The sequence below is a fragment of the Populus alba genome, chromosome 1 (genome assembly GCF_005239225.2).
Source record: "Populus alba chromosome 1, ASM523922v2, whole genome shotgun sequence".
In the NCBI taxonomy this organism is placed as follows: Eukaryota; Viridiplantae; Streptophyta; class Magnoliopsida; order Malpighiales; family Salicaceae; genus Populus; species Populus alba.
In genome coordinates this window covers 668,783-687,922 of record NC_133284.1, presented here as the reverse complement: position 1 = coordinate 687,922, position 19,140 = coordinate 668,783, and the positions used below count along the sequence as shown (strand labels likewise).

The window sequence follows — 19,140 nt, the reverse complement described above, 5'->3', positions numbered from 1 at the left end:
TCTTCCAGCTATAAAATTTCCTTGCATATATTAATAGTTTGTTTGTCAGTGTGGTTGTGATTGTTTTTCAAATAACTTTTCGTATTAAAATACATGCTAATGATGTTTTTTTATTTTAAAAAAAAATTATTTTTGACATCAGCATATTAAAATGATTTGAAAACATTAAAAGCATATTAATTTAAACTTAATAAAAAAAATTTAATTTTTTTTAAAAACACTTTTAAAACACAAAAATAAATAAAGATAAATCGCATTAATAATATGACTTACAAGTTTTGGAAAATCTAGATTCTAAAGAGGAAGAGGGTGCCTCATCTTATATGAGCCTCTCTGTTTTTTTTTTTTTTTTGCCCCCGTCAAATTTAAAAATCATAGTAATCAAACCAATAGATTAATTTTATAATCTGACCTAAAATTGGATTTCTTGACAGATCAAATTGAGAGTTGACCCGACAGACTATCGTTAAGGATCTGTTTTTAATTATTTATTATTTTTTAAAATGACAACTTTACTCTTTTCTTTAATACAAGCGACAGAAACAGAGTTTGTAGTCTTTTCTTTAAACAAAATATGTCAAACACAGTGATCAGTCAACAAAAGCGTTTGTAGTCCAACGGTTAGGATAATTGCCTTCCAAGCAATAGACCCGGGTTCGACTCCTGGCAGACGCATTTTACTCGGCGGCCATAAGGATGCCGGTGGATAGTGGCATGACATCCTCTCTCCTTTTTTAGGTGAGAAAAACCCACTTTACTTTACTTCCAAGCAATTTCCTTGCATATATTAAGTAAGTGTTGTCATACTAATATCACATCTGCTTACCATTTTTTAGAATTTGAAAAAAATTCACATGATAATTTTTTTTTATAAATAAAATTAATAACTTAACCCTACTTCATTTCTACTTTGACGCTCTAAAAATTGGTGTGATAGTTCTGAAGAAACCAGTTAGCTATAAGATATGTCTAGACCAGTTTTATGGTTTATAGAGCTTGGAGGAATTTTAAGGAAAAAATATTATTTTTTTAATTATTATTATTATTATTTCTTATTTAGTTTAGGAATCTTTTTTACTTCATGATTATTTGTTTCTATTTATTTTAGAAAATCAAACAATATTAAGATTGCTATTTTTTTTCTTTTTAGTTTAGGTATCCCTAAAACAACTTAATAATTATTAATTGAGATTTTTTTTCAATTTAGAACTGGTATAAATAAGGTTGTTTACCTTATATTTGTCAAGAGTTTGCATTTAAGAAGAAAACAAAGAAAACCCATTAATGTCAGGAAGCAACATAATCACATATCATAAGATAAATAACTATGCAAGGCTATGTATGTATTTATGTAAGTGAACAGACTTTTTACCTTGGAAATCTCTGTTCTTTTGTAATTTTTGATGGTGCCAAAGTGAAACATTATTCTACTAGTATGAGTTGCTGGGATTACTGGATGGTGTTTCCATTGATTCTTTGGGAAGATATTATTGTGATTTGTAGCAAATGTTACCTGCTTTAGAGAAATAGACTCCATTGCCATAGCTGCAAAGGAGGGGAGGAGGTATTTCATATTTGCAAAAGCTTGCCTCTTTTCAATACGACCAGTCGTTTCTAATGCAGGCTGGTGTTATGTGGTTTAAAAGAATTTAATCCAACTTAAAACCTAATGTATTATAGCTAAGTAAGTGTTGTCATACTGATATCACATCTGCTTACCATTTTTTAGAATTTGAAAAAAATTCACATGATAATTTTTTTTTATAAATAAAATTAATAACTTAACCCTACTTCAATTCGACTTTGATGCTCTAAAAATTGGTGTGATAGTTCTGAAGAATCCAGTTAGCTATAAGATATGTCTAGACCAGTTTTATGGTTTATAGAGCTTGGAGGAATTTTAGGGAAAAAATATTATTTTTTTAATTATTATTATTATTTCTTATTTAGTTTAGGAATCTTTTTTACTTCATGATTATTTTTTTTCTATTTATTTTAGAAAATCAAACAATATTAAGATTGCTATTTTTTTTTCTTTTTAGTTTAGGTATCCCTAAAACAACTTAATAATTATTAATTGAGATTTTTTTCAATTTAGAACTGGTATATATAAGGTTGTTTACCTTATATTTTAAAATAACATATTATACTTTTATTCTAAAAAATAAAATTATAAATTAGGATTTTATATGATAACCATATTCAACTTTAATTTTATCTTTTTAACTTATTATTTTCTTGTTTGTATTTTTATTTCTGTCCATTGATATTAAAATTCAATTATCTTGAAATTTATTTACTTGCTGTGTATTGGAATAAGCATGGCTATAAGAGGTGGCAAAATAAGATGAGCTTGTGTAGAAGAAAAACTGATACATATGAAAATGGATTGTAAAATTAACCCATCATTGGTGAGGAGTCTAAGAGATTATGAGTAGGAAAAATAACTTCTTGACCATAATGAATATAATATTAAAATTGAAAGTTTTGATTATCCAATTCCTTTGCGGATTGGAATGAACCATCAAAATTCAACAAAAATAATGCAGAAAAAGATGATTTAGATGTAAAATTATTAATTTGTGAAGTGCATGAAAATGGAATTAAATTAGATGTGGTTTGAAATGTGATTTTTTTATAAAGCACATTGCAAATGATATAGCTCACATGTGCTTGAAGGGAATTGTGGAATTGATGGGGTTAAAATTGATGTTTTGTAATTCAGATAAAAGATGTGAAACAAATTTTCATATCTTCTTCAAACTTTGATTTTATTAAATTATAGACTTGCTGAGACAGAGTGAAAAAGACCCAATAAAAAGGTGACCGGCCGGTAGGGGAAGAACAGCATAACAAACACAGAGAAAGATGACCAGTAGTCTCTTTTTTATCTTATATATTCTGCTTCCATAACTATATCTCCAATTTTTATTGTCCTTTAAAAATCCATCTCTCTCGTTTTCCTCTCTCCCTCTTTTACTCACACCATGAAAAGCCGACAAGATTTAGAAACCAATGAGCAAGAGATCTCCACGAAGAGAAAGCGCAGCAGCAGCAGCAGCAACAACATCATTAGCCAGCAAGATTTGGAAGGTGAAGATGAAGAAGATTTTGACCTTACACTTTCTTTATCTTTTGGTCCTCCGAGATCCAAAAAGAAAACTGCCCTATAAACTCTACAAAACCACAGTTATCGTTGTCACTGCCACCACCTGTAACGTCATTATCAGTAGCTCATCAAGCATTACCCCGGCATCTATAATGGTTTTCTCCAGTATCTCATTCATATTACTTTTAAAATATCTTTCGCAAAAGAATTTACAATTAATCACAGTCAAATTACAACTGTTCATACCCCCTTCTTTCTACTAGTGTCAATTAAAAGAATAAAACAAAATCACACAATTCTAAAAATCATTCACCTCTCAAATTCATGAATCACATACTTTTTGAATGTTAGCACCTAATCTTGTCACAGCAAATATCAACTCTTTTATTTGCATGCGCAATACATGAGGCAACATATATACCTCCAAAAAAAAAAAAAATTGTTCCCTAAAGGTCATTAATTCAAATCCCATAAATTTTAAGGCCACTAGAAACTTACATAGTCGTTAATTTCAAAACACGTGGAATTAATCAAAATACATACAAATTAACTCAAACATTCACATTAAAAATAAAATAAAAAGAAAACCAAACTTGAGACATGCCCCTAGTCACAATAAATTGGAAGGGTCAATTTTAATTTTTTTTTTAATAAAAATTAAAATAAAATCATTTTGACCAAAACAATTTTTATTTAAAAAAATTATTGAGTTAATGATTAAGTTTTAACTAGGTAAAAGCTTGATCAATCGGGTTAATAAATCAACACAAGGTTTTTTTTTTTTTATCAAGTTAGCAAGTTTTCGTTTTTTTCTTCTTCAATCAAGACCGGTTCATACCCTCCATATTCCAGGTCAAGCTGTTGAACATATGCAAGTTTTAATACAATGATTACAGGCAAGGTTTATAGCACACTGGATAATCTTGCATTTTTCAAATTCTAAAAAAGTGGGAAGAGGGTGTGACAAGTGGCTACAATTAAGGATGCTAAATTCAAGTCCTAACATAATGGAGGATAAACAACCATGCAAGCCCAAACAGTGCACAAAATAATGGAGATTTTATTGCAATCTCTATTTTTAGGACGACAACACTTGTAATACATTAGGTTTCAAGTTAGATTTAGTTACAAATACAGCAAATCAGCTCTCACTGCAGCCAATCTGTTGTAACCAACTGATCAAACTACACCCGCCTGCATCATTGTTTAGCTCCTCTTGATCCTATATAAATATCTCCACCATTCCCCAACTCTTACATTGCAAATTTAATCTCTATTCTACTCTATCATCGATCATGGCTGTCTTCAGGCTCTTTGTTGTTCTTCTTTCCATTTGCATCCTTTCCTTCATTCCTAATGCTTGTCATGGGGCCAGCAAAATGAATGTCATTGATCAATGCTGGAGAATGAATCCGAATTGGCAGAGAAGCCGACAACATCTGGCTACTTGCTCTGTGGGGTTTGCAGGGAAAATGACCAACAATGTTGGGAAAAATGTTTTATGGTATAAGGTCACCGATCCTAGTGACGACCCTGTGAATCCCAGACAAGGGACATTAAGATATGGAGCTACCATGATCACAGGAAAAGTCTGGATCACTTTTGAGAAGAACATGGACATTAAACTTGAGAAACCTCTTCTTATTAGCAGCCATACTGCCATTGATGGTCGTGGCGTTGATGTCAGCATTGAAGGCATCGGATGCCTCGTGGTGTACAAGGTACGTTAATTGAATTTCTCTAGTTGCCAATATTTCTGATTATATAGGCAGTGCATGCTCTGTCTAAAACATCAATGTTGTTTGTCTAGGCAACCGACGTGATCATCCATGGCCTAAAGATTCACCATTGCAAGGCACAGGGACCTAGCTCAGTCATGGGACCGGATGGGAAACTAATGCCGTTAGGTCAGATGGATGGTGATGCCATAAGGCTGGTCACTGCATCTAAGGTTTGGATAGACCACAATACATTATACTCGTGCCAGGATGGCCTTCTTGATGTCACTCGTGGATCTACATTTGTTACTGTCTCTAACAATTGGTTTAGAGACCAAGACAAGGTTATGCTTCTTGGACATGATGATGGGTATTTGAGAGACAAGAACATGAAGGTCACGGTTGCATTCAATCATTTTGGTCCTAATTGCAACCAAAGAATGCCAAGGTAATTAATAATGCCTAATTAAATCCCACAATTTCTGGCATTTGGTTAATATTATCTTAGATAGAAGAGACAGAGATGAGGATAGAGACTGTCTTTCTTGTTTTAAAATGATAGAAATTGACTTTAAAGCTGTCTAAGAAACGGATTAATGTCTCTGTATTTCTAACTAAACACATGTCCGCATGCAGTCTGAATCATGAATCGTGTATTCAAGATTTTACACTGATATATAAATCATTGGAAATAATGCAGGGTTCGCCATGGATATGCACATGTAGCTAACAATCTTTACCTGGGTTGGGAACAATATGCAATTGGAGGAAGCATGAATCCTAGCATCAAGAGTGAATCCAACCATTTTATTGCACCTGCACAATCCGGAAAGAAGGAGGTAATGCTTTCAACTATCAAATATAAATTGATCATCCACGAATCGATCATATCTTCCAAACCATGCAAATTAAGGAGACGGGGATATCTGAATTAAGGATCAGAAAAACTAAGAAAAAAACTCTGATATTTCAACAGGTAACTTGGAGAAATACGGAGATGGGTGCAAAAGGCAAGCCCTGGAACTTCTACTCTGTAGGGGATATGTTTACAAATGGAGCTTCTTTTGTCCAAACCGGCCGCAGAGGTACGGCAAAGCCTAACTACAATAAGGAGCAAAAGTTCAAAGTTGGAAGTGCAAACTCTGTTCAGTCAATGACTAGCTCAGCAGGTGCTTTAACATGTACAAGAACATTGACATGCTGATGAGTCTGAGAGTTGCAGATTGAGAGAAAATGCAGATCCTAAAAATGAAAATGTTTTCTTCTTGTATTCCGTACATGTATGCTGCTTTGTTAATGAGTAACATAAAATTATCTTCAACATTTTATCTAATAATTTAAACTTTTAAGATAATATTTTTTTTATATATAACATCATCTATAACTAAGCGGTTAGGCTCGTTCGTTCCAACGAGGCTTAATCAAATAACTTAAGGTTTTGAATTGGCAAGCATGAGGACGCATACCAAATGAGTTTTAGCCTCTCTTTTTTTAAGGTTCTAACAAGAAATGTGCCTGACATAGCAATCTGACTAACTTGAAAGAAAACTACTGGAAGGGAAAAGGTTGTAAATATGTATGCCTGGTGTCCTTTTTAATTATATTTCCTTACAGGAAGTTGTTTATGCAACCTGCGAATAACAAGAAACCAAGACAAGAAGGGTTACAATGCTTACTGTTAAGTTTGGCCTGAGATGCGTTGTTGGTTGTTGACTCTGATATAGAATTGGATTAAGAGTTTGCTTGTTTCAATGCCGGCCGCATAAACAAACAAACGCAGAGTCTTATTTTCTTGTTTTTGCACCTTATTATTTTCTTGGTGCAGATGGTCTTGATTTTCTTTTGCTTTTCTGCTCCTGTTTTGCCACCATGTTTTTGGCTTCTTTAATCTTGCAAATTGATAATATATAATTCTGAATTCATTCATAACAAAAAAAAATAAAAAAACAAAAAACACGTGATTTTTTTATTTTCTTTTATCTAATACCAGCTCGATCGAGTTAATATGGTTTATAAATCAACTAAAATCTAAGCTCGAATCATACTTTGGAATCCAATCTTTTAGGATTAGCCCACCAAGTCGACATAATTTTTTTTATATATAATAAAGAATGTGGTTCGAATATCCAAATATTTGGCAATCTTTTAGAATATAGTCTCCATCTTACTTTGCTGACTCAATTGACAGCTCACTTTTTCTAAAATATAAGGTTGGTATCATGATTAAAGGAAAAAACACGACTCTTATCTCTCTCTCTTTGCTATGGCTCCATAGCTCTTCGCAATCACATTTTTCATGCCCTTCAATAATCACTTTCCACTTATTAGTCTAAAGGCGGAGCACCGAAACACGAGAAAAAATGTCTTCTCTAAACCTGGAAACCACCTCCGAAACCCCACCCAAAGCACCAGACACCCTTCAAGAACTTCCTATCACCACCACCGCCAAGAAATTCCCAAAAAAACTCACCCTGGTCCCTCTAATATTCTTAATCTACTTTGAAGTTGCTGGGGGTCCTTATGGAGAAGAACCTGCGGTCCAGGCTGCAGGGCCTCTGTATGCCTTACTTGGTTTCTTGATATTTCCATTTATATGGAGTATTCCTGAGGCTCTTATCACCGCTGAGCTGTCCACTGCTTACCCTGGAAATGGAGGTTTTGTCATATGGGCTGAAAGGGCTTTTGGTCCTTTCTGTGGATCTCTGATGGGTTCTTGGAAATTCTTGAGTGGTGTTATTAATATTGCTGCTTTTCCTGTTCTTTGCATTGATTACATGGAGAAGGTAATTCCTGCTTTGGAATCAGGTTGGCCTAGAAAAGTTGCTGTCTTGATTTCAACATTGTTGTTATCGTTTTTAAACTATACTGGATTGACTATTGTTGGTTATGCTGCTGTTCTGCTTGGTCTTGTTTCGCTTTCGCCTTTTATAGTTATGTCTTTGATAGCAATCCCTAAGATTCATCCTCATAGGTGGATAAGTTTTGGCCAAAAGGGTGTGAAAAAGGACTGGACTTTGTTCTTTAACACACTTTTTTGGAACTTGAATTTCTGGGACAATGTTAGTACTTTGGCTGGTGAAGTGGATTCACCCCGGAAAACATTTCCTATGGCCTTACTTGTGGCTGTGATCTTCACTTGTGTGTCTTACTTGATTCCACTTTTTGCGGTGACTGGTGCTATTTCTGTGGATCAAAGTCTATGGGAATCAGGATTTCATGCCACTGCTGCAGAGATGATTGCAGGGAAGTGGCTAAAGTATTGGATTGAAGTTGGTGCTGTGTTATCTGCTATTGGTTTATATGAGGCTCAATTAAGTAGTAGTGCATACCAGCTTCTTGGTATGGCTGATTTAGGATTTGTTCCAAACTTCTTTGCCATTAGGTCTAAAAGGTTCAACACACCTTGGGTGGGGATATTGCTATCCACTTTGATCACAATTGGTGTCTCATATATGACCTTTACAGATATCATTTCGTCAGCTAATTTCTTATACAGTTTAGGTATGTTGTTAGAGTTTGCATCTTTTATTTGGTTGAGAAAGAAATTGCCAGGGTTGAAAAGGCCTTACAGGATTCCAATGAGGCTTCCAGGTTTGATTGTTATGTGCTTAGTACCATCTGCATTTTTGGTTCTTATAATGGCTATTGCTACTAAGACTGTTTACTTGGTGAGTGGTTTGATGACTGTGGGTGCCATTGGATTTTACTTCTTTATGAATTTTTGCAAGACAAAGCAGTGGTTCAAGTTTAGCAGCGGTGAAGTCATTGAAGATTGATGTATAAGAGAAGGTTGTTATCTTGTTGAATTGGTCATGAATGAATTTGGCTCAGTGTTTAAGAAAAAGACATAGAGACAGTCACATGGAAATCTGTGGACTCCCGATTCTCAACAACACGGCACTTGGCATTGGAGGATCTGCATAGGATCTAAAGATCCTATTTCTACTACGGTTGTATGGTTGTAAAGTTATGAGATCAAGAAATTAGGTTAATGAAAACAGCTTCTGTACTGTTATTCTCTCCTGCTTTTTCTCTGTTTATTAGCCCTAACCTCCCTGGATTTGTACTCTGTTTTTTTGGCTTAAAAGAAATCCCTGATGATTAAACTAACTCAATTTGATGTAGAGTTTGTCAATCTTGGATCCCTAAAAAAGGGATGAATGAGTCTAGAATTGAATGTAGGCATCGGTAAATTTAAATCAAATAATAATAATAAAAAAATCCTTTCTATCTCCTCGAGGAGAGGGAAAAAAGTCAACTATTAGCACAATGATTACCCTCTATAAATATAGTGATTTCTAACATCCCAAAAAAATCAATTTTAAAAGAGGGTCCTTGAATCAAAAACTCGGATGCACCCCTCGCTGCATTCATTACCAAGCTGAATCCATCTACAACTTCACCGGTTTAAATCTCGTTGGAACAAAAATAGGACCTACAAGAAGATATTCGCATTAATGTTGAAAATCTTCTTAGTTTTACAACAAAGAAAATATTGAGTATTCAAACTGGTACCTGCAAGAAGATATTAACATTAATGTTGAAGATTTTCTGCTTATTTTTTAAACAAAAAGGACATGATTTAGTGTTCTTTTGATTTTGATAAAAGGCAGTGGGGCACACTTGATGCTTATCATATTGTAAGAGACGGTTTCATTTTCTTAGGCACTGTCAAGAACAGTAGTTAACTGCGTGCATAGAATGGCGTGTATGAGCTGAATTTCTAAATTATACGAAGGAATCTCTATGATTCAATTTCTGTTCTTGATTAAACATAATAGGGATGGAGATGACAATGATCTTGCTTAGAATTTGGAGAGCTTGGCCATTAATGCGTGGAACTTAACAAAATAATGCAGAAGCGATTGAAAGCAACGTGATTGCTCTGACTTTTCCTTGCATCAACATAGCCAAAGTGGAGGGCCATGACATGTGTATCTGCATATCTTTCCCCACAAGATTTTTTTGACTAAGATATATATCAGGCATGCACCTCTTCCCCAATTTGGCCCCATTTTGCTAGCTTTGAATGATGGAGGTGGATCTTGGATGCATTGTAACTGCAGCCTGGTATGACCTTACTTCATGATCTTATTGAAGATATTCACAGGGGTGGTTAGAAAGAATTTCCAGTTAAATGAGAGCAACTTGCATCCATTATTAATTTTGGTACTGCGCATACTTTTGCTTGTTATGATTGTGATGATAACTTGTCAAATTTGACACGAACATTGACTTGGAACAAGATTAGGTTCACAACTTTTTAATAATTTTCTTATAATTTTTACACCATATAATTCATATGTTTTAAAAACAAAAGATCAAAGTGTATCCATTATGTGGGACAAGAAAATAAATTATGAGACAGTTTCTTTTATTACAATATCATGTGTCAGTCAAAAATATTTTTAACTCCTTTTCTTATATTTTTTTTCCAACTATTGGTAATTATTTTAAAAATATTTTAAAATATTTTTCCATGTTCACCTGTCATTCCATATCAACATTGAATTGCCTATATCTTATTTATCAAATTGAATTTTCATGAGTGAGGACAAAAAAAGGGCCCACCACCCCTCCAAATTCCTTTCATAAAGCCTTACAAACCTACCAGTATATTCAAAGCTTTGACACCAAAAGGATGGAACCCCACCTCTCCTCTTCAAACACTCAACATCTCCTGGAACAACAAACACCTACCACCACTACCACCACCACCACCAAAAGCCATGGAAAACTAGCATTAATCCCACTTGTTTTCCTCATCTTCTTTGAGGTATCAGGGGGTCCTTATGGTGAAGAATCAGCTGTGGGAGCTGCTGGGCCTCTTTGGGCCATACTGGGCTTCCTCATATTTCCCTTCATTTGGAGCATCCCCGAGGCCCTTGTCACCGCCGAGCTCGCCACCGCCTTTCCAGGCAACGGTGGTTTTGTCATCTGGGCCCATCAGGCCTTTGGACCCTTCTGGGGTTCCCTGATGGGCTCCTGGAAGTTCCTTACTGGTGTCCTGAATCTGGCCTCATATCCAGTTCTTTGCATAGACTATCTCAAGTTGGTTTTCCCAGTTTTCTCTTCAGGTGTGCCTCGCTATATTGCCTTATTGGTCTCAACTTTGGTGTTGTCGTTTCTAAACTATACGGGTTTGGCAATTGTTGGTTACACTGCTGTTACTTTAGGTATCGTGTCACTTTCACCATTTGTAGTACTGACATTGGTTTCAATCCCCAAGATTGATCCTTCAAGATGGATCAGTTTAGGACAAAAGGGTGTCCAAAAAGATTGGACATTGTTTTTTAATACTCTGTTTTGGAACTTAAATTTTTGGGATAGTGCTAGTACTTTAGCTGGTGAAGTTGAGCAACCTCAAAGGACTTTTCCAATAGCACTTTTATCTGCTGGCGTGCTCACTTGTTTAGGTTACTTAGTACCTCTTTTAGCTGCCGCAGGGGCTATACCATTAAGCCAAGAAGATTGGACTGATGGCTATTTTGCTTATGTAGCTGAAATGGTTGCTGGGAAATGGTTGAAATTTTGGATGGAAATTGGTGCATGTTTATCTGTTATTGGATTATATGAAGCACAATTGAGTAGTTGTGCATACCAAGTTTTAGGCATGGCTGACTTGGGATTTTTGCCACAATTTTTTGGTGTGAGATCGAAGTGGTTTAACACACCTTGGGTGGCAATTCTGGTCTCAACAGTAATAGCATTAGCAGGCTGTTATATGGATTTTGCAGACATAATTTCTTCAGTGAATTTCTTGTACAGTTTAGGTATGCTGTTGGAATTTGCATCATTTTTATGGTTGAGGAGGGAAATGCCTAGTATAGACAGGCCATTTAGGGTTCCAATGGGAATGCCTGGCTTGATCATAATGTGCTTGATTCCATCTGTGTTTCTGGTCTATGTTATGGCTGTGGCAACTAGAACTGTGTATATGGTGAGCTTTATTTTGACTGTTCTTGGGATTTTATGGTACTTCTTCATGAAGTTCTGCAAATCAAAGATGTGGCTTCAATTTAACAACACTGGAGAAAAACTGGAATATGAGGATTAAAGTAGTTTTTTTTTTTTTTTTCTGTTTATTCTATTGTTCAGGAATTGTTTGCTTGTATTGAAATTGTTTCTGGTCATCTGTGAAGTCATGTATATACACAACTTCTGATCTTATAAAAAGAAAAATCAAATTTATTTTTGTTCATTTCTTGAATTGATTGATTGTAGTTTACATTTATGAGGTCACGGTTACCACTTCAACTCTTCTAGGAATTGAATTCAGAATCATCAGAGAATGAAAGTTGGATTGATTGGTGGCACTGCAAAATCTGTGTGTACAAGATACATCCTCAGTTCTGCACGAGCTGCAACACCTGTAAAACAAGAGCTTCATATTCTTATCTTAGCGAAATCAATTGTTTTCTTCCCATCATGTGCCTTTCGGAAGAAATGCTTGACGTAATCCGAGTACAGAACTTCCTTATACGCTGCCTTCTCGCCGCTTGCCAGCACTTCATGAAAAGGAGATATTTTGTCTGATGGCCTTGGGTTGATGAATATGGGGATTGAAATCCTGTTCTTACTTCCATCGGTCATCACGCAGTGCTCAACACTCTTGTATCGACCATTGCTCATTATTTGCAGAGCATCACCAACATTGATCACAAGGGAACCGTTAACAGGAGGAACACGAATCCAGTAATCGTCATCTCCTCGGACGTAAAGTCCACCAACATCATCTTGGAGGAGGACTGTGAGTGTCGAGACATCCGAGTGGCGGCCAATTCCTACTGTGAGCTCAGGGTTTGGACAAATCGGATAGTAGTTTAGGTTAATCCTCCTAGACCCCATTAAGAGGGATTCTTTTGTCTCATCAATCTCAGTCACTTTCAGATTCTTCACTAACACATCTAGTAGCCTTCTGATAACGATTTCTGATCTCCTCATGTAGTCTAGCACTTGATCCCTGAAAGTAAAACATTTCAGTCCAGTCGAAGCCATCTCTAACTAAATGATTTTGATGCATTTTAACAGATTACGCATGTGCAGCTTGTGAAAAGTTAAAAAAATTGTTACTTGCAAACAGAGGGCCACAAAGCAGAAGCCTCGTCCTCAGAGACATAAAAGAGGCTAAGGTAATCTTTCCACTCTAAAGCCTTCTCAGCTTCAGGACTAAAGCTTGTGCCAAACCGCACGTTGTTAGAAGGAGAGAGCTCTTTCAAATACTTCCTCTTTTCCTCTGCTGGCAACCTGAAGAACCGATGAGTTGATTCCTTGACATCCTCAAGTACATCAATGGGAACCCCATGGTTAATAATCTGAAAGAAACCCCATCTTTCTGCAGCCCTACAGACCGCTTCTGCAACTGTTGGGCCGTCCAGTTTTGACATGTCAATGACGGGAATGGATGCTTGGGGCATGATCTTGGCATCACTGATGATTTCCTCGAGGGGTTGGATGTACTGTTTAGGGAGGTTTTTGAGGCCCATTTCTGAGAGTCCCTTTACTCCATTACCTTGTTTCAGGACAAAATCAGTGATGGCATCCGAGGAGCCATTGATTAACACTGCAGTAGTTGGAGCCATTGCTTGAACTTTTGGCTTAGACAGTTAAGACTCAAGAGAGAGAGCTCATGTAGTTATAGTAAATGTTTCCAGTTGTTACATTTTAACATTAAATTATATTTAATTGAGTGGAAGTTAATTAAATAAGTTAACTTATATTACATTAATCTAGAAGCTTAATTAATGCACGAGTTACATGAATGTAATCATCCATAAATATAATATTTATATTAAAAAAAAAAATGAAAGCCTGAACAAGGAATATAAAGGAATCTAACAAAATCAGTAGAGAATACAAAATACTGCTATTTTAATTAATTGGGGTCAACCTGATAATCTAAACTTTGTTTTTAAAAAAAAAAAAAATCAGTAGGGAATATAAGACCTAATTACAAAACAACATTGCTCTAATAAGATAACATCTAGTACAAAAATTTTGCAAAGAGGGATACTCTATATATATAATTGAGTGTTTATTTGGAATTGCGTTTTTACAGTGCGGTTAGCTGCAATTCCAAATATGCCCTCGAATGTCAAAAGCTATAGTAGTTGATACAAGTTCAAAAAAAAGAAAAAAAAGGGCACACAAAGTGGCATTCCCTTAGATCTCCACACAGCAGCCACATTGAACAAACCCAGAGAACTCTTCAGGCACTTCGATCTTTTCCAATTGCCCATTTTGCCCATCTTTCATTTCCACCATATAGAACCCTTGGGGTGCACCTGGGCTATCCGACCCGGCAATCATGACCCGAGAACCGAACATGATCCCCCGTACCGCAACCCGAACCGCCGGGTCCAAGTCAGCCCAACTCATCAATCTCCCATCCTTCCCTGCCCCAACACTAGATCTCGGGCACCGCCCTGGAATCCACGCCTCCTTGACCCGCCTCCATTGACCCGACCTGAATTCGTAGACCTCTGCACTTTCCTCAAATTCCCCTTGATTGTCGGTCCTATATCCACTAACCGCCCAAAACTCATCCCCAATCACCACCCCCTCACACTCATCTCTCTCTTGACTCATCTGATTCAACTCGGTCCACTCATCCTTGCTCAAGTCATAAACCCACCCGGTTTTCAACGCGTTCTTATTCTCGTCATGCCCACCCACAACATAAATCCGACCCGAATATGCCCCAATAGCAAAAAAGGACCTCTTTGATGGCATCTCCTTCCCCTCTCTCCACTTCCTTGTTGTAAAGTCATACACAAAAACATGACTCACCTGTTCATAACTCACTGGGTCCCACCCTCCCATGACCACGAGCTTCCCCTCACAGCTTGCCAGTTGACAAAACAAAGGCAACCCGTTTGGATACTTGGGTACCGGGTCAAGCCTCTGCCATGTCTGACTCACTGAATCAAACACAGTGATCCCAAAACTAGGCGAGTTACCTGGTTTCGATCCTTGCGAAACATCAGCCCTGTCAGCAGCTTGAACAAGACAAGCAACCTTATGGGTGTACCCCAGTTTCTTTCTATGGTAATAAAAATCCTTGCTTTCCAGTAATTCACGCCATCGCTTGCAGACTTGGGATGCAACTCTGTGAGCCGTGTAAGGCAACCGAGTCATGCACTCAAGACCAAGTTCTTGAGGCAAACTCGGGATAAACTCAGTGAACACAGTACTTTCCATTTATAGGAAATTTATCGAGCTCTGGAAGATCTCTCTCTGTTTGTAGTTTGCACTTTACAGTGTCTGTTAATCAGACCACATCAAATGTCAGTATTTATAGACAGAACAGAGACAATAGCTTAGGTAAGAGATCACGACACGTGTCAGCATAACAAATTCATGCTAAATCAAACTAAAAACTTAAAATTAATAAAATCAAACAAAATCAATAAATTCATTCCGAGTTTACTAAATTTATAATATAAACCAAGTTATCTTTAAATTTAATTTTCAAATGTTTGCTGATTAATTTTGCGAGATTAAATATATTTTTCAAATCGTATATTGGATAAAGCTGAAATTTTACAGGGAAATATTAAATACGTAAAAATATATTGTGGTAATTTTTAAGTTAAATGAATTTAGAAAACATAATAATTCAAAAGGTCAGATTTAGTAAACTAATATTATCAAATATGTCAAACAATACATTCGTGTACTGTTTGGGACATATCTAAAACTACCGGTTAAATTCTGTTGCGATTAAAGTTAGGATAAAAACTAGATATTTGAAACTTTTAAACTATATATTGTAAGCCTAATAATTCATCCAAATAAAAAAGAACAATATGTTTGAAATTAAGATTCAAATCTGCCAAAAATATATAAAAATTAGAAATTTAGGCTATATGGAGGAATTTTAACATGAATAATTTTTTTATTGTTATATTTTTTATCTATTTAATTTTAAATAATTTTTTTTAATTTAATTTTTTTTCTAGGGCATTAGTCATTGTTTAGGAGTTTATTGCATTATTGAATTTTTGTTAGTTAATTATTAATTTAAACTCATTAGCTTGCAACCCAAAGGGGGTCTATCAAGAATTAGAGTATGTTTGACAGTGTGGTAGCGGTTGTTTTTCAAATAACTTTTCGTGCCAAAATGCATGCCAATGATATTTTTTTTTATTTTTTAAAAATTATTTTTGACATCAGCACATCAAAACGATCCAAAACATACAAACTATATTAAATTTTTTAAAAAAAATTGATTTTTTTGGGAATGCAGTTTTCACTGCGTTCCCAAATGGAGTCTTATTGTGATGGGAACAACTAGATTGTCACTAGGTTTATGTGTGTTTCTTACCTTTCAGTGATTCTCCTGTATTGAGAAATTTTGTTTGGGGACTTTTTATTTCTCCATATCATTAATTTAATAATTTATACTATCTATCTCTCATTTTATTTAGATCACTCATTAATTATAATATTATTGGTTTATTTTATCAAATTTTAATGTAATTTAATTTCTTGACTAGAATTATCAATATATAATTAGTTAAAAAAAATAACTTAGGATTTTATGATCTGAATTTACAATTTGGGTTTATATTGTATTTGTTGTATCATATCAAAAAAGAGTTTTTTGACAACCTTGCTCAACACAAACTTTTTATTAATTTTTCTAGATTTTGTTTTTAAAAATATTATGGTTTCTAATGAGTAAATATTAAAAATTATTTTTTAGACGGACTTTCAAGAGGAATAGATAAATGATGAAATGAAAAATTAAATCTAAAATTTATATAAAAAAAAATATTTTCCTTTCTACTGAAGAATATATATTTTATTATTTTTCTTTTTGTGTTTCTCTTTAGAGTAAATATAAATAATTACTTTTTTAATAAGTGAACCTTTTGTGTAATTTTATAGGTTTAACTATATTATATTGGATATATACTGACAATACACAGCAATTTTTCAATCATTTTAATTTATAATTAAGGTTTTTTTTTTTTCCATGCTTTCCGATCCTCCCGAAGTCAGACTAATAACGAGCTCCGCACCAGGGCTCAAACCCTTTCTCAAGGAAACAATAGCCCCACGTTACGGCGAGAAGATCCTAACAAACGGCAATGAGATATTTTTACAAATTAAATGGATTATTTATATTATAATAAAAAATAGTTTCGTAAATAGATATATTGTATATTCAAATTAATTTTTTTTACGATAATATATAATTAAATTAAAAGCATGAAATGGAAAATCTAGTTATAAAATGGTGGATTTTTATTTTAACATGATTTTATTTTATTATTACTAGTTGCTAAAACCAATGGATAAGATGGAGGTGCCAGCTTACGTGGTGCCATTTGGGCGTGACATTATGAGAATGGGCAGCACGCGTGTACGTGACGTCTAAGAGTTTACTTGATTAATCAAGTTTGATGACTAGCTGACACGTGTTGGGTAGAGGATGATTGATTTTCTTTCTTTGATTGGGACTTGAATTTGATCTTTTGATTTTTTTCCCTGGGAGGATGAATCTGAAACCTTCTCAATCATTGATGGTGTTATGTGTTAATTTTCCAATATGTATTATTAATTTTTTCTTTTTCTTTTTTTCAAGATTTTAGTTAAAATTATCATTATCTATCACTGTCCTCCTTTTAATTATTCATATAAATGCTCGGCATGATCTTCACTAATTATATATGCATGACTTATGCTTACCATAGTTATAATATTCAATTCAATGGTGGATTTGGTTTTAAAATGGAGTTATGAATCAAGGGTTGATCTTAAATTGATTCAAGATAACCTTTTTTGATATATTTTTTTAGATAAAAAATACTTTGAAAAACAAATTAAATCACAAAAACAAACACGTTAGTTTTCATATTATTTTTTTCTATTTCTATTTAGTAAGGCAATCAAACTTGTTTTGAAGAAAAAAAATCAATCATACCATAATATATCATATTAGTAATAAAAATAAAAAAGTTATAATAAAGTAGATACTAATTAGTTAGTTGATAATTTATAAAGAATTTAATTTAATCCAATATATAATAATAAGGGTATCTTGAATTCATATTAAAGTTAAAGAAATTTTAAATTTATAAAATCAAGAAATAAAATAAATCTTTTTAACTATCAAATCAATCCAGTTTATCCAAGAACATTTTTCTTCTTATATCTAGTTTTGGATGGGATGAAACTAATGGAAGCAATCATTAAGGAACCTATTTAAGGAAAATGAAATGTTTTCTAGAACTTCAAATCTTGTTTTGTTCTAGAGCATTTTGCTTGATTCTAGACGAGAGTAATGCCAATCATCTTCGTTTTTTTTTTTTTTTTTTTTTTTTAATTATTCCTTTTTTAAAATTCAAGTTCGATTCATGCAATCTAGTTCGTGGTTATCTTTGCTTTCTCGTTCCCTTTCCCTTTCAGTTTCCCCTATCTTATCCTTTCATGTTCTTTGGCCGACCAAAAATAATGTTTCGACAACTCATAGGTGTCTTTTTCGAAGGGAGGTGAAGGGGACATTTAAGATAATTTGTACGCTAATGTGTGTACATAAATACGAGGATAAAACTGTCACCAAGGACACGAGAAAAATGCTTTAAACTTTCGTGTAATTGCTTGGTTAGGAAGAGATCTATAGTTTTGTTACCACCTTAAATATTTGGTCTTTTCTTTTTATGTTTTCATTTGCATCTTTTTATTTTTTATTGGATTCTTTTGTTTTTCATTTAACAATTCTAGTCAACAAAATGTTTTTAATGACATCATTTCATCAGTAAACATGGCATATATAAAAACCATCAGTAAACATTGCTTTGAGGTAATGAAAATGACATATCAAAAAACTATCATTGATGTAATCCAAGAACTATCTACTGCAAAATAAAGCTACTCTTAGTTAAATATTTTCATATAAAACAATATTTTTTTTTAATGTATGCAATAAAACAAAATCTTAATTATTTGTTTCACATGTGAAATACGAACAAAACAAATCCATTCAATATGCCTGATAATTGAACCATAAATCTCTATGTTCTAGTTTTTTATAACGGACTGCGACCGCCATACGAAATGCTTAGACATTACGTGATAGATATAAGCTTTTCATATAGTCTTCGAGATAAGCGGAGGTCTAAAATCCCTCCATACAGCTAGGTTTTTCCACCTTGAAAGACCTCTTTCTTATGCATATTTCTTTGCTTTTTTTTTTTTGTGTCTCATACCAGAAATCACACAACATATATGGTAGAAATAAATTATCTGTTAAGATATTGAAAATTAAAATTTGAACATTTAAATAAAAATATGACATTTTGAATT

General features: G+C 34.2%; 5 protein-coding genes and 1 non-coding gene across 6 annotated transcripts; 4 read left to right on the top strand and 2 right to left on the bottom strand.

Annotated features, from left to right (window-relative positions):
• The first annotated feature begins 603 nt into the window (after positions 1-603).
• Positions 604-675, top strand: TRNAG-UCC (transfer RNA glycine (anticodon UCC)). Its single transcript has one exon. It is a non-coding gene; the product is annotated as a tRNA-Gly (tRNA).
• A 3,757-nt stretch (positions 676-4,432) lies between these two features.
• On the top strand, positions 4,433-6,031 carry LOC118027916 (pectate lyase). The gene is made up of 4 exons (XM_035031417.2): positions 4,433-4,830; positions 4,920-5,275; positions 5,528-5,666; positions 5,804-6,031. The coding sequence occupies exons 1-4, from the start codon at positions 4,489-4,491 to the stop codon at positions 6,029-6,031; spliced, it is 1,065 nt and encodes a 354-aa protein (XP_034887308.2). The 5' UTR covers positions 4,433-4,488.
• Positions 6,032-7,028: 997 nt separating this feature from the next.
• On the top strand, positions 7,029-8,870 carry LOC118027904 (probable polyamine transporter At3g13620). The gene has a single exon (XM_035031404.2). The coding sequence runs from the start codon at positions 7,188-7,190 to the stop codon at positions 8,601-8,603; it is 1,416 nt and encodes a 471-aa protein (XP_034887295.1). The 5' UTR covers positions 7,029-7,187; the 3' UTR covers positions 8,604-8,870.
• Positions 8,871-10,409: 1,539 nt separating this feature from the next.
• LOC118027907 (probable polyamine transporter At3g13620) lies at positions 10,410-12,028 on the top strand. Its single transcript, XM_035031407.2, has one exon. It carries the CDS (start codon positions 10,469-10,471, stop codon positions 11,882-11,884), a length of 1,416 nt encoding a protein of 471 aa, XP_034887298.1. The 5' UTR covers positions 10,410-10,468; the 3' UTR covers positions 11,885-12,028.
• On the bottom strand, positions 11,857-13,640 carry LOC118027908 (feruloyl CoA ortho-hydroxylase F6H1-3). Its single transcript, XM_035031408.2, has 2 exons — positions 12,901-13,640; positions 11,857-12,790 (listed from the first exon to the last, which is right to left on the bottom strand). The coding sequence occupies exons 1-2, from the start codon at positions 13,407-13,409 to the stop codon at positions 12,214-12,216; spliced, it is 1,086 nt and encodes a 361-aa protein (XP_034887299.1). The 5' UTR covers positions 13,410-13,640; the 3' UTR covers positions 11,857-12,213.
• Positions 13,641-13,777: 137 nt separating this feature from the next.
• Positions 13,778-15,108, bottom strand: LOC118027906 (F-box/kelch-repeat protein At1g15670). The gene has a single exon (XM_035031406.2). It carries the CDS (start codon positions 15,025-15,027, stop codon positions 13,990-13,992), a length of 1,038 nt encoding a protein of 345 aa, XP_034887297.1. The 5' UTR covers positions 15,028-15,108; the 3' UTR covers positions 13,778-13,989.
• Positions 15,109-19,140: the final 4,032 nt, after the last annotated feature.